Raw genomic sequence first — 15,605 nt, 5'->3', positions numbered from 1 at the left:
AGCAAATAGGGAAGTTAAAAAAGTTGGATAAATGCGTACCGCATGAATTAAATGATAATCAAAAAAAATCATCATTTTGAGGTGTCTTCTATGTTCCTTCTACGTAACAAAACGACACCTTTCTCGAGCAGATTGTGATCTGGAATGAGAAGTGGATCCTCTACGACAACCAGCAATGTTCGGCACAGTGGTTGGATGCCAGAGAAGCTCCAGAACACTTCTCAAAGCCGAAATTGCACCAAAAAAGGTTATGGTGACTGTTTGGTGGTCTGCAGCCAGTCTCCTTCATCACAGCGTCTTGAATCCAAGCAAAACAATTACGACGGAGAAGTACTGACGACAAATTGACAAAATACGTATATGCTTGTAAGATTAATCAATATGAAGGGACCACTTCTCCATGACAATGCTCACCTGCATCTTGCACAACTGACCCTGCAGAAGCTGAACAAATTGGGCTATGAGACTCTGCCTCATCCCCCATATTTACTAGACCTCTTGCCCACCGATTATCACTTTTTCAAGCATCTCAACAACTTCCTGCACGAAAAATGCTTCAAAAGTTGCCGAATCTGCCTTCAATGACATGCTTCCAGAACTCCAGATTTCTATGCTAAGGGGATAAATAAACTTGTTTCTTGTTGGCAAAAATGTGTAGATTCCAATGGTTCTTATTTCAATTAATAAAGTTTATTATGAAGAGTTATGATCTTTTGAAGTTGAACGTCAAAAAACATTATTTTTGCACCAACCTCATACGTTTGACACTTCAACAAAGTTTAATAACTTTCTTGTTGATGATGGTGCAACGGCACATGTAATCACGAAGGAATAAAATCCCATATGAAGCTTTTTGCGGTAGAAAACCAAATTTAAGCAGAATGCATGTATTTGGTTCAACTTGCTTCGCATTTATAGATAAAATCAAATTAAATATCAAAACCGGTCGCAGTATATTCCTTGGGTAAAATAGAACGCCCCATTTAGTATTTTTTCCAGAGAAAAATGAAGTAAAAAGAATCTGATGTGTAAAATTCAGACACGTTTAATTTCAAAGATGAAAATCCATCAGATGAAGAGGATAAATTATTTTTTCCCCAAATTCATAAAATAATTGACGACAATGAAGTTGCCATTGACAAGGACAAGAGTATTAATAATGATGACGACAATGATGCTGATGTTAAAGTCGAAAATTCATCAGACCGTTATCCCAAAAGAAGTAGAAGACGACCCGATTTTTTTGTGGTCAACAATTTGAAAGATTATCAAGTCGACTATTGCTATTCGATGGATAATACAACAAAAAGCTGCAACGAAGCAATTAATTCAGAACATAGAAAATAGCAATGTAAAACGAAATACATGCTTTAACAGAAAATAATACCTATTCGGTAGTGCTTCTCCCAAAGGATAAACATGCCATTTCTTCAAGATGGGTCTTTAAAAAGACTACAGCATCAGACGTAGAACAGTGCAAAGCTAGATTTGTTGCTAAAGGATACTCTCAGATTTAAGGTATAGAATATTTTTCTACAATTTCGCAGACTACAAGCCTAATGACAATCAGAATTTTATTGAAAATCGCTTCGCAATATAACCTTAACATCCATCAAATGGACGTAAAAAATGCTTATTTAAATCCCTCAATAGATTGTGAAATTTATATTACCCCTCCAGAGGGATCCATAAATGAAAAATAAAAGTTGCGTGTGGAGGCTTAACAAATCACTGTATAGTATCGGGCAGAGCGGTCGATGCTGGAATACAATATTTCATGATTATATGATTAAACAAAAATTTAAACAATGCCCAGTGGACCCCTGTGTGTATCCCCAAAACAAAGACAATAAACTACTGGTTTTAGTTTTATGGGTCGATGACATTTTAATTGCATCAAATTGTGACAGTGTTAACCGATGTTAAGAACACATTAAATAAAAAATTCAAAATGAAGAATCTTGGCAAGATATGGTTTCTAGGCATACAATTTACTCATGAAAGAGGAATTATTAAAATGAATCGATCAAGGTACATTGATAAAATCCTATTAAAGTTTGGAAGGCAAGAAATGCTCTATACCGGTCGAAAATAATATCAATAAAAATAGACGCAGAATCTGAAATAATTGACGATAAACTATACCGAGAGATAATACGAAGCCTTATAAACTTAATGACTGCTGCGAGACCTGACATATGTTACACAGTAACAAAACTATCACAAAAATCATCAAGACCGACAATGAAGGATGTAAACAGAGCTAAACAAGTCCTTTTTTTTATTTAAGCGGAACTAAAGAACAAGTCCCATAAAATTAGAAGGGTTTTCAGATTCAGATTGGGCAAATGATGAAGATCGAAACAATATATCTGGATATTGTTTCAGACTATCAAAAAATGGGCCTATTATTTCATGGAAATCCAAAAGGCAACAGATTTTTATCTCTCTCTGTGTGAGGCGGAATTCATTGTGCCTCACATATAGATGCAACTTTTAAGTATTGAATGCATAAGTTCAGTCGTCATAACAATGCAATTTGAAATCCCCTCTATCCATTCGGGCCAATTAAAAAAATAGTTGGCATTACTTTTGGGACAGTCCTCATATACCCTGCCACGCGTTGCTGTGGCTCAAATTTGTGTAATGGAAAAGTCTAATAAAAAGAGAAAATGCATGTTTCTTATATTCTTAGTACAGCAATGGACTCCCACCAAATAAAAAAAAAATGCGAAAATGTAAGTGGTACACTTGCAGTACGTAATGGTCTGATATTGTAGTGTTTTTATTTAATGTAAAATGTTTGATCGTCATGAAGAACAGTGTGTATGTCTGTATTTGGAGAAGAGAAATGGTCGCGGACTCTGTTGAATATGTTAACTTTAACTATCTAAAACAGTGTCAGATTCTTTTTTAGTTTGAATTGACTTTCGCGAACATAACGTAACCTAACGTGTCCGCCAGCAATTATGTTTGAAAGATACAGCTAAAGACTGGCTTTCAAATCGACTAAACGGTACATTAAATCGAAAGGGTTTGTCTGAGTAAACACAGATACGAAAAAATTGTGGGAAACTCAGTATGTAGCAAATGTAATATCGTTAATGAAGAAGAAGCATTCATAAATAATTTCACGATATGGTTGCATTGTAATAGTAATTTGTAAAAAAATGAGATGTTAGTTTCCAAAAATCTGTAGTTGAAAGCAGTAATAAATGAAGCTCATAGTAAGATTCGTCGGTTGGAGTCACCGGAAAAAATGTAGGAATGTATGGTTAGGGAGGAAGTGTAAGGGTCATAGGTCTATAGCACACCTCAGATCATGTGCTGCAGTTTGTGCATATTACATTTGCATGAAATGTCTTTATTTTTAATCCTATTGAGGTCAAACTCAGACGAGAAAAAATGAGTTCATTTTATTTATATAGATAGATAGATAGAAGATAGATAAAATAGACAGAAGAAAAGAAAGAAGATAGAGAAGATATATATCATCATCATCATTGGCAATCACTTGTGACGAATATGATTGTTCTCCGGTCTGTCCTGTCGGATTGGGTCTGATCATCTGTGGGTCCTCAGATGGCTGTGGAGGCCGATCCTTGACCTTGACTTTATTGCAGTGGGGGCATGTGTGGGTGGTCGTCTGGGTAGTGGAAGAGGTGAGAGGAGCTGTGTTGGTAGTAGATCTCTCCTTTCTCTGCTTCCTCCTGTTTTCTGTGGCTTTTCTGAGTGAGCTTTGCCTTCATGGATCATCCTGCTCCACATGCCCCTCTGAAGAGCAGGATCCTCCAGCTGGTGAGGCTGAAGTGACACTGTTTCAGGTGGGTCTTTATGTTGTCCTTATATCTCTTTTTCTGTTCTTCTTGGGACTGCTTTCCTTCTTTTAGCTGATGTAGAGCATTTGCTTTGGAAGGTGTTTGTCAAGTATGTGCATAAGATGGCTCATCCATCGTAGCTGGTGTTGAATGATGGTTGTATCATCGACGCAGAGATTCACCACCGCCAGTGCAGCCTTTGCCAGGCTATGAAAACGGGTGTTTGAGACTCGGGACATACAGAGCAGGGTCAAACTGCTTGTCTATAAAGCAGTTGTCCTACCCATTCTTCTCATGGGGCCAACAGCTGAACCACTTACAGCAGACATCTAAAGGCCATGGAGCAGTATCACCAGTGTTGTCTCTGCAAGATCCTCAGGATTGGATGGAAGGATCAACAAACAAATGTAAGCGTCTTAACACAAGTTGTTTAAGGCAACAGCCGAAATGAACATATGTACTCGGTTTCTCCTTACAAACAACTCTTTCATTAGAATGTTTTTAGGATGCTCTTAAGTTTCGTATTTTTAATTTTTTTTTTATCTTGAGTATCATAAAAAAGTATGTATTTTGTATCGATAGACTTTGTCATTTTTTAATTTTTTTTTTATATAACCTTTCCCTTTACAAAGTCACCCATTTAAGTACTGAGTAGGCTCAGTGTTATTTTCAGTGTTTCAATGTAATGTTCATTAAATAATAATATCCCTATTTCAGAAATATTGTCAAAAGATGTTTTCTTTACTATAATAAGAATAATAATATAAGGACAGATACGGCTGTATGGGGAAAGCAGTTCACTGGAAACTATGCAAACGACTGCATTTTGAAGATGCAGACAAATGGTACAGGCACAAACTGGAAACGATACTGGAAAACAAAAACCACAAAATGCTATGAGACGTGGAGTTACAAGTAAACTCCTCCAAGTCAGAAGACGAAACATCATCATAATTAACAAGAAGGAAAGAAACTTGTATTATTTGGATTCATCGGACCACTGTTCTCATTTTGAGTGGCACAATGTTTCGGTCGATGTAACCAACTTTTTTCAGGTGTATCTTGTCGAACTCTGGAATGTTTCTGTCAAACTCTGGAATTTGGACAGTACTTCCAACGGAATCCATGGCACAGTGGTTAAACTACTTTAAAAAATCAATTGTAAAAGTTATATTTTTCTGAAGGTTCAATTCTCAGTGTGGGCAACCGAAAAATACAATTACAAATTACTGAGGACATCTATTCAGTCATGGCTGATGGAACAAGAGCATGCTATCTCGTAAAATGAAGGGTTCCATTTGAAATTCCGTCCAAATTCCTGAGTTCAACAGAAACACTCCCAAATTTGACAAGATACACCTGAGGTTAACCTCAATCGAAATGTGAAAATCACACTCAAGATGAGAACAGTAATCCGATGAATCCAAATATGAATAACCAATCCTTATCTCAAAAATTCAGAAAGGAAAGAAACTGCCAAATTGTAGATTTTGCCGTCCCAACAGACCACAGTGTAAAGATGAGACAGAAAAACAAAGCAATTACGCAGAGAACGGAAAGGAATATGGAACATGAAGAAGGTTAATACCAATAATTGTTGGTGTGCTAAGAACTGTTCTGAAAAACTTGGGGAAAAGACAGAAATCAGAATAAAGGAGAATTACAGGAGATGGTAACACTGAAAACAGCTGAAATCTAAAGGAAAATCATTGAATGCGGAAACTATTTCACATAAGTTACAAACACTAACTCGCCACATGGAAACTGAAACAGAAATAAAACATACAGATTGAAGGAACATCAGATTAAACCAAGAACACTGAAACTGTAGGAAATCTTATAAACTGGCCCCCTCCCCCAAAGGATCAGCCTCGACTGATACCACACAAAATAGGCAAGCAGGATCAAGGAGGGAAAGAACTAATCAGACCTCTACTGGATAAGTGCGAAGGATCTTGAGGCTTATTGCCAATTAAATTCCAGTGAAGTCGTTACCAGCAAGAAGTCGATAGCAAATGGCTGTTGCGATAACGCAGTCATTTGCAAAAGTAATCGAAAGCGGGGGGAGTACTAGGAATCTGGGGAGACTTGTCACCCAGACTCCAGGGAACACTACCGGTTGTTGTCGGCGGGCAATCTCTGATGATGACCTGTTTAAGAACTCTAAGTGACTACTATTAATTTTTTTTTTTTTTTTTTTTTTTTTCAAATTAGGCCAAATTCCTGATTTTTTTTTTCTGTGTGCTAAATGTATGGTGTTTAGCGTCGGATGAGATCGATTGAGACTTGAAAATTCCACCAGATTGCTTTCCCCGTCCCCATCTCTCCCCCATCTTTTATTCTTTATTTATTTCTTCGGATGGATGAGGGAATCTCTTTTAATCAGAGACTTAAAACGAGACCGCGCGATTCTGTTTGCTCATCACATTTTTATTTGATTAATTTTGTTTGTTTGTTTTCTAAAGTTTTTCTTTTCTCCATCTTTTATGCTTTACACGCCCTCCCCCCACTCGCTCGCTTCACAGCTTCATCGCCATGCCTAACCACCCGACCCAATCTGGAACCACCCTGTCGTCCAGGTTGCTGCCAAACAGGTTATGTACACTTTTCTTGATTACTTCTATATTATGCACCAAACTGCCAGACGAGACACACGCACCCTCCTCCCCTCATGTCGTATTTCTTTCCCTTTCTTAATATTGCGTGTAGCCATATTCTCCCCTCCTTCTTTTCCTTGTCTCTGTCCGGAATTTAATCTCATTCAATTTGTGTTCCCCGTATTAGTAGGCTTAACGCCCCCCCCCCCCCACACACACCGGTTTGTTTCTTAAGTCTGAAAACTTATTAAGCGGACTTTGTAAACAGGGCGGCGAGGTTTGTGGCGATTGAAATTGTCGCTAATTTCTTCAATGCTAATTGCCGCCACTGTTGCCGCCCCCTCCTCCTCTCTTTTAATCACCATCCTCTCGATTCCCGTGCCGATTGTTTGTCACCTGAGATGGTGTTTGACATAATCTGATCCAATTGCTGGACATCATTGGATCTGCAGAAAAGATGGATTACCGGGCGAAGAAAGAAGTGAGGGTGGGGTGACGATATTTTCGCTTTTCTCTCCCCCCCCTCTCCAATTGCTTCTTTTATTCCTGTTATCTCTTTTGTCTTGTCTTTTTTTTTCTCCATCTCTCCTCTCCCACCCTCCTACTTATTCGCAGTCACTCCCATATTTGAATAGTAAATAAAAACTTTTCTCACCATACGAAAATTTTTAAATAATAAAAAACAAAATTGATCAAATTAAAACCTTTTATCAATCTTAGAGGCTTTCAAAAGAACTTAAACTTTTTTATTTTTTTTTTTTTTTTTTAGGTAAGGGTCGGCAGGTGTCAACTATTAATTTTAAGAAATGAAAATAATTTTCAAGTTTCTTGCTTAATTTAAGAAATTATGTTAAATTTAGATTTTGTCCTCGTTTGCTGCAACATACGATGTTGTCACCCAAAATCGATATCGTCATCCAATGCCTTTTGAGGTTTTAATAACTGGCTAACACTATTTTGTTGATGAATCCAATATGGTCGACTGGATTTTCCCCTGCGGAATTCAATCATTTTGTAACTTGCTCTTGTCTTCATGTTCCATTTTGTCAAAAATAGGAAAGCTGTTAAGGTTCACCATTGTTTATCAGATTAAGATGAAAAACACATTCGTTTGCTTTTCTTTCATATTTTTGATATCAATGACAGATCGGTTATATCATGCTGTTATTTGATATCAATTCAGTAGCAAAAGAAATTTTATACATATTTTTAGAAAAAAAAAAAAGTGTTCACGTATGCTCTGAATTTTTTTTTTTTTTTTTCCAGAAACATGTGCAAGATTTCTTCTGCTTTGAAATTGACATTAAATCACAGCATAAAATAAAGTTTGATCTGTAATTTTATTTATTTATATATAGCTATATTGCGATATTTGAAATAACTATGTACGGTTTGAATGCTTAATATTGAGCTTCATTTTGTTTTGGAAATTGATTCTCATAAGAATTGATCTGAATTATATAAATGAATTTTTTTATATTATCACACACACACACACACACACACACACATTAGTGTTGGGATGATTTATCGAAATCAGGAATCCAAAAATTTGTGACTTTTGTGGGTATCGGAATCTGAAAAATTTGTGTTTATTTCTCCGTGTCAAGAATGATTCTTTTAATTTTCTATATTTGATTTTCTTTAAAACAAAATCTTCCACTGCTGGTAGCAATAATGAAATAACAAATATTTATTTATTTTAAAAATTATCAATAAAATTAAAATCTATAGATCATCCCATCACACAAGTGTGGTTTTACGTTTAAGAAAATATATGCACATTTAACATGTGTCTTTACAGTAACTGGGGACAAAATAACAACTTTATAGTAAAAATTCAGAGATTTATAAAAAAAATTGAAATCGGAAATTGTATCAGAATCGAGGAAAAATGTTAGAATTGTGTCATCAGTAATGCATATATATATATATATATATATAGGCACATAAGCCTGAAGAGTCCTAGAGTGGATGAAACGCGGAATATTCAGTGTAGCTTAATCGCCATATATATTTTATAAATTACTAACTAGCTCTACCTACGTATTGAGCACTTTTGAAGTAAATACTTAGTTTATGCATAAATCTATACTTTCGTATATTAATTTTATGTGAGTAAATTAAGTAGTTATATATATATGCTGCCAAAAAGAAAGTTCGCACTTATCATTTTAAAAAAAACAAAAACAAATTTAAGCTAAATTGATTCTAATTGTTTAAACAATCTATACCTCATTTGATTCACCTTTTTATTCCTTTATAATTTTACCTGTTCATATTTGACTTTTAATTGAAGTATCCTAGTGTACACGTCAATTTAAAAAATTAACTTCAAATCGAGAAGGCAAAAAGAAACTCTGCACAATAGAAAATTGTTATTCAAATGTAACTTTAGAACATTCATGCAACAAAAATACAACAGGAACACAATGAACTAGTTATTATTTAGCAGCATAGTCCTTCTGCAATTTGGCAGCCTGCAAATTTTGAGGTATTCTCTTGAATTAGTCTGCGGCAATACTCTGATGAAAGGTCATCCAACTTCTCTTTAATTTTTGTCCGAAGTTCTTTCAGATTTGAAATTTTTATCATTGCGTAGCTGTTGCTTGATGTAATGCCATACGTTTTCGATAGAATTGAGGTCTGGAGATTGTGCAGGCCAATCGAAACATGGAATATCATGCTCTTCAAGGAACCTCTTGACATTGTCAGCTGTGTGAATGGGAGCGTTATCCTGCATTAGGATGGGATTATCATCTAAATTCCAGCCAAAGTAGGGTAGAAAATGCTCAGTCAACATATTAATGTACTTAGTCGAATTAATTCGATCTTGCAAACAACCTATAGGTCCTGGACCATTGGCACTAATAACGCCCCACACCAAAACTGAACCTCCACTACCTTGCAGTGTTGAAACTGTGCACCTAGGATTAAATTCTTTGCCCTTCCTTCGACGGACACACTGCCTACCATCACTGTCTAGCCTATTGAACTTTCTTTCATCGCTAAAAATCACTTTCAACCAATATGAAGAGTCATGATCTTCATTGCATCTGATTGAAGTCCAAACGGCGCTTTCTGTTCTTTACAGAAATCATTGGCTTGCGTCTTGCAACACAGCTTTGCAAATTAAATTCATTTAATCTGTTCTTAATTGTAGAAAGAGAGCACTTGTTAACAAGATTACACTGTTGTTAGATTTTGGGAGCCATTTCAAATCTGTTTCTGAGGCTGTGGATCTTGATAGCATTGTCTTCCCTGTAAGAAGTAACTCTAGGATGACCAGATTTTGGGGCATCACAAACACTGCTGGTGTTTTGATGCTTTTGTGCAGTCATTCATACTGTTTTCTCATTACATTTCAATCTGCAGCTGATTTTTTGATTGGATAAATCAGAAAGATGGAGATTAATGAGCTTCTGACAATCACTAAGAGAGACTCTAGGTATATTTCAAGTGTGAGTGCTCAATGCAAAACAGAGCATACATAACATTTTCTATTAAATTAATTTTAGCATAACATTTTTTATTAAATTGGCGTAAAAACGTAAAACCACACTTGTGTGATGGGATGATCTATAGATTTTAGTTTTATTGATAATTTTTAAAATCAATAAATATTTGTTAGTTCATTATTGCTACCAGCAGTGGAAGATTTTGTTTTAAAGAAAATCAAATAATATAGAAAATTAAATTTAATAGAAAATGTTACGTGCAGTGACCAATTGATGTCCGATATGAGATACATCCATAGCCTTGAGCCCCTAAGGGGCATAGGCCATCTACAACTTTTTGGATGCTTTTGTAGCGACTGAGTTCTTTTTATGGGGTGAGAGTGCTGGCCCCACGCCCAACCTTCCTAGAAGGTACATACAGCGCCTAGCCTTCCCAAATGGTTACCCATCTGGTACTGGCCAGGCTCAACGTTGCTTAACTTCGATGATCTGGCAAGAACTGGTGTGTCAACGTGATTGTGCCGTACATGAGATACATAGGTATTCGAATATTACATTAAAGTTCTTTACATTTCAAACATTGAGTTACTAAAGAAGTTAACATAATTTTCCTATCCCAATCGACCGTTTAAATATGTTATAGTATATCTTTCTTGTTGTCTATTAGTCTTACTGGATTCCAAGACAAGAATCCATCTAGTCTAGTGGAGTATCCAACTTGGTGCTATTACTTGAGATAATATCACTTGGAGAAAAGGTGCACCATTCTTCGTTAAAGCCGGTGTTTGTTAGCCATACAGAAGACCTTGAATACTATGTGATTTTGAATATTTAGTCAAGATTTATTCGTAGGAAAAACGTATCCCCGTGACAGGTTGTCATGAAAAAGCCCCATACAGAGAGATATATCAATATGATGCATTGGCGGATCTGAACGAGAATACCCCCCCCCTCCCAATTTCTTCAAGATAAATTAAAATTTTACGATAACTTTTGTTTAAATTATTAGTTGAATGTACAAAATAATTACCGTCTTCACTCGTCCCATGTTAAGAATGGCTTTCAGCACGGTTCGTTAACCGATAAAAACAATTATAAGAGGTGTGATTCTTGTTCAAATCCGCCGATTGCTTTAATATAAGGTTTTAAGTTGTCTTTTTTACAAAAACAATCCAAGCTTTAGTGAATTAAACCGTTTTATTTCTGTTTTCAGAGCTCGGCCTCATGCTGCCTCTCATGGAGGACTTAAGCCCTTTGAAAATGACCAATGGGAGTCATGATAATGTAGCAAGTAAGTAACTCGCTTCATGTTCCTGATATGCAGAGACTTGAAAAAAAAAATGTCGATTAGTGTTACCAGTAATAGATTAAAATTTATGGGTGTAAATTCACTTAAAGGTTTCCTTCAATGAAAAAGAAAAAAAAAATTTAATGAAAAATTACAAAATGTTTTGATCTGTTTATCTAATGACATTGATTGTTAACACTGATGCGAACAGATTTCCTTTAGATTTAATGTTTGATCTTTTTTTATTTTTTTAAATTTATTTTTATTTTTATTTTATAAATTGATCACTTCAAAAATGAAAACGTACCTCGATGGGAACTATAGAAATAGATCCCAAAAGAAAAAAAAACTATGATCTCCAATAAAAATTATCTTGCTCTAGTGTAATTTATTTTCCAGTAAGGACAGAACAGATGCTACATTTTGATCTCGACTGAAAGGCCAGAAACTGATTGACTCTTTTTATTTATTTATTTTTTTTAAATCTCTATCCAACAGTTTATTCAATGCCACTTCATCCATCTTTTTCACATCCGGATTCCATTTCTGTCTCTGTTTCTCTACTTGCCTTCTCTTCTTAAACTCCTTCCTCTTTTATATCCCTCCCCTCTTTCTTCGGTTCACTCCCGCCTCCTTTTTCCTTTTTTTGTATCCCCCCCCCCTTTCTTCGGTCCACTCACTCCTCCTCTTTCCTTTTTTGTATCTCCCCCCCCCTTTATTCGGTCTACTCTCTCAAAGAACAGGGGGGTCGATAACTCGTACTTATATAAAAGTCCATGCAAATCTTTTTCCGAAAATGGATATCAATTCATTAAACTAGCGAAAGATTGCATTCAATTTCTATAAATAAATAAATACTTGTATATTAAAATTATATTTTGCTACACTGACAAACAAAAACTATATTTTGATGTTTATACACTCTTACTGTGATTTAAAAAAAGACAACAAAACAATCTTTTGGTAAAAAAACAAAACAAATTATTCTTAAATCTCTAGAAATGTTTCGTGTTTTTAAAATTCTATTTTGCTACATTGGTAAACTAACATTATATTTTCATACATTTTTATACTGTACCCCCCCCCCCAAATAATTCTAAAAACAATGTATAAATGTTTCATTTTTTTTACATATTTTTTCATTTTCAGTTATAAATCACTCACACTCATTGAAAAGAAAAATATTTTTACTTTTAAAATTACATTTTGATACATTTTTTTTTTTTTTTCATAGAATAAATGTTTTGATTTTCATATATATTTCGTCATTATATATTTTTGCGTTCTCGGAGACATTTGTTTATATTTGAGGTTCACAGAACGGCCGATAGAGGGCGTTTGTCAGCCAAAGAACAGGGATCGATAACTCCTCTCCGTAGCCTTGTGTAGCTGTTCTGCAGAAGTGCCATACAAAGAAAAAAAATTGTGAATTACTTGAAGCTTCTACCCAGTTATATGGCTGATGGAAACATTGTGCAAATAACAAATGCAAGTTGAAAACAGTAGTCCGAATAATCCAAAAATTACAAAATATTAATATTTTTTCTAGTCCTCAACAAAGGACGGGCTGGAACTAGTAATTCACTCCCGTTTGTTTGTTTGCACTTTTCTCAATAAGCATGCCTTTGATTTTATTTATTTTTAAATTTTGCACAAACATTAGTCATGGTGAAAGTAAATTTTTGCCAGAGCGGATTTATTCACTTGTGGAAGGAACCCTCACATGCTCGGCTTGTTAATAATGTAAAACAAAAAAATATTCTAAATAAAAATGCTTTGTAAATGGTTATACAATTTTTTCAAAGTCTTACACGTGTTTCATAAGACTATCAATAAATGAATGCTTTACTTGGCTTCGCAATCAGGTTAACTGCACTAAATGTATACCACGTTGACCCAGTACGTGACTGGTTGGTTGCCTCGTGTATATCAAAGTGATAGTTCAAGAATGTTGGTGGATATTTGATTGGTATTAAATACGTAGAATTACTGAATGACGATTTGATTTGTGATTTAAATGGTGGCAAGTTATCAACATGACCGCAGTGCCATATATTACATACAATGCAACAATATCTGATGTAAGTACATTAGAAGATTGCTCTGGCAAAATCCGTTCATAAATCTAACCCGACGCCTTTTGTACCAGTGTTGAAACATTGTTTATTGAATAATCAGAGAGAACATTGACACCGTTAAACAAAATATTATGAAATATATTCTGATGTAATAGATACGCCCTTTTATCCCCTCTCCCTTTCTCTCTCTCCCCCTTCTCCCCCCTCCCTCTTCCCCCTTCTCCCCCCTTCTCCCTCTCTCCCCTTTCTCTCTCTCCCCCTTCCCTCCTCTTTTTTCTCCTTCCCCCCTCTTTTCTCCCCCTCCCTCTTCTCTCTTATAGAAATTAAAAAGGATATTTATCTAATAAAAGGGGTGGGCCAATGCTAGGAATGATTACATGAGGTTCCTTATTCATTCCAAGGCAACACCGGTCGTTCAGTTCAATGTAAAAACGTTTCGGTTCATTGAAAGTGTCAACTCGTTTGTTTTTATTCAATTTAAATTCTCGATCGGTGGTCAGGACTTTTTGGATTTGTATTGCCTTTCACTAGAGTAAATCTTTCTCTTAAGGGTCAAATTCTATCATTTTTTCCCCTGCCTTTACAAGCTGTAAATAATCATTGATAAGTCTTTTTGTATAAATTGTATTCTACTAGATGCGCTTTTTATTCTGTTATTATTCTTATTACATATTAGATCCAATTTCAGGGCCTTCCTCTCAACACCCTATTTGCACATCCTTTCACTGATTTGAAGGCACATTATCCCAGGAAATATTTACACATGCTTTGTAGTTAAAAATTGAGATATATCGAGCTTAAATCCTAAAAGCCTGACGCACAGGCACACATATATTCAGTTTCCTGTCTTGTCTCATGCTTAAGGTTAGACGTTTCCTGAATAATTTTCAACTTGTTCTGTCTGTCCTCATTTCATTTGTGCTGATCCTTTCTGTCTTAAGCAGCCTACCACACACACACACACACACACACACACACACACACACACACACACACACACACACGTGCAATGTGTGTGTGTGTATATATATTCAATTTTATATTTTTATTCTTTTTCACACTCCTGACCATAAATTGTCTGCTCTTTAAGTTTTTTTTTTTTTTTTTTTTTTCTGATATGCATTAAATAAAATAGAAATAAAAAATAATAAACAATAGCGTTTAAATAACTTAAAAAAAAAAGAAGAAAAAAAGTGTTCTGACAGTTAAATGCTAAAAATGTGTTTTACACTTTCTGTCAACGTTAAACGTTGATTTCTTTTTGGCATTTGACAATCAATTTGTTGTTTTTTAAATCCTCACAAACACCTGCTTTTCATTGCTTTAGGATTGTACTGTTACAAAATGCACAAAGATAATGTCGCTTGGAAATTATTGTCAACTAACAAAGAAAAAAAAACAAACGCCAGTCTGAAAACTTTATTGAATATTATTTACATTTTTTAAATCGTTTATTTTTTTAGTTATTTTTTATTTATTTTTCAGGATCCTACTTATGAGGTTATTAAAATTATCTAACTGGAATAGTTTTTTTTTTTTTACAAAGGAGTAGCCACTTATCAAGGCCCGGAGGCTTCTCAAGGATTAGGGTCAATGAGTGTATGGTAGTCAATAGCACAATATCGTAATCGTTAGTAGTATGAATTTGGTGGATTAGATTACTTAAGGGAACGGCTCATCAACAACTTGTTCATGTTTGACTTGAAGACGACCATAGTGTAGGCAATTGGAAAGCAGGAAAACAGAAGAGAGTTCCACAGGTGGGCAGTTCTAAGAAAGAAGCTTTGTTCGTGGAATCTACATTTAGGTTTAGGCACAGATTATTGATAGTGTTTTCAGTGAAAGTCAGAGGGGACCATAGATTGGAGCTCAGACGAGCACTTGCCATGAAAATAATGATAAAGCAGAGACAGGCTCGCAACGTCTTTTTCTGTTGGAAAGAGGTTGCAGGGAAGAGAAAAGGGCATCTCCTACTAGGCTACAAAGTCTATTTTAAACTCTGTCAAGGCAGGATAAGCTGCTTCTATCAGCACCTGCTCAGATGTGGCAACAGTACTCCATCCTTGAACGTACTCTGCTATTGTATAGGTAGAGAATTGCATCAGCAGTGCGATATCTATTGGGGCGGTAGAATGATCCCACTATTTTTCCAGCAGCTTTGGCAACGGATTTGATGTGCATGTTCTGTTTCAGATTGGGAGTGAAGGTCAAGTCCAGAAGCTTGCAAAACATTGAGTCTCTCCAAGACGAGAGCCATTCATTTCAATTGATGCCAGACATGGATCAGAGCGTTGTTGATGCAAAGATAGAAGTTTGATTTTAGATGCATTAAAAGTAACCAGCCACTTCTTTCCCCATTGCACCAC

At 35.5% G+C, this 15,605-nt stretch overlaps 1 protein-coding gene across 1 annotated transcript in view; it reads left to right on the top strand.

The window, feature by feature from the left end:
* LOC145243933 (uncharacterized) overlaps positions 1–15,605 on the top strand; it is a 409,975-nt gene that overhangs the window by 93,273 nt on the left and 301,097 nt on the right. Inside the window, exon 2 of the mRNA XM_080107058.1 lies at positions 11,087–11,164. Within this exon, the coding sequence (XP_079963184.1) occupies positions 11,098–11,164 (67 nt within the window). The 5' untranslated portion in view covers positions 11,087–11,097. The remainder of the gene's footprint in view (positions 1–11,086; positions 11,165–15,605) is intronic.

The sequence above is a fragment of the Euprymna scolopes genome, chromosome 22, assembly GCF_053919585.1.
Source record: "Euprymna scolopes isolate OS-2025 chromosome 22, ASM5391958v1, whole genome shotgun sequence".
Taxonomy (NCBI): Eukaryota; Metazoa; Mollusca; class Cephalopoda; order Sepiida; family Sepiolidae; genus Euprymna; species Euprymna scolopes.
This window is presented reverse-complemented; position numbering and strand designations above follow the sequence as displayed.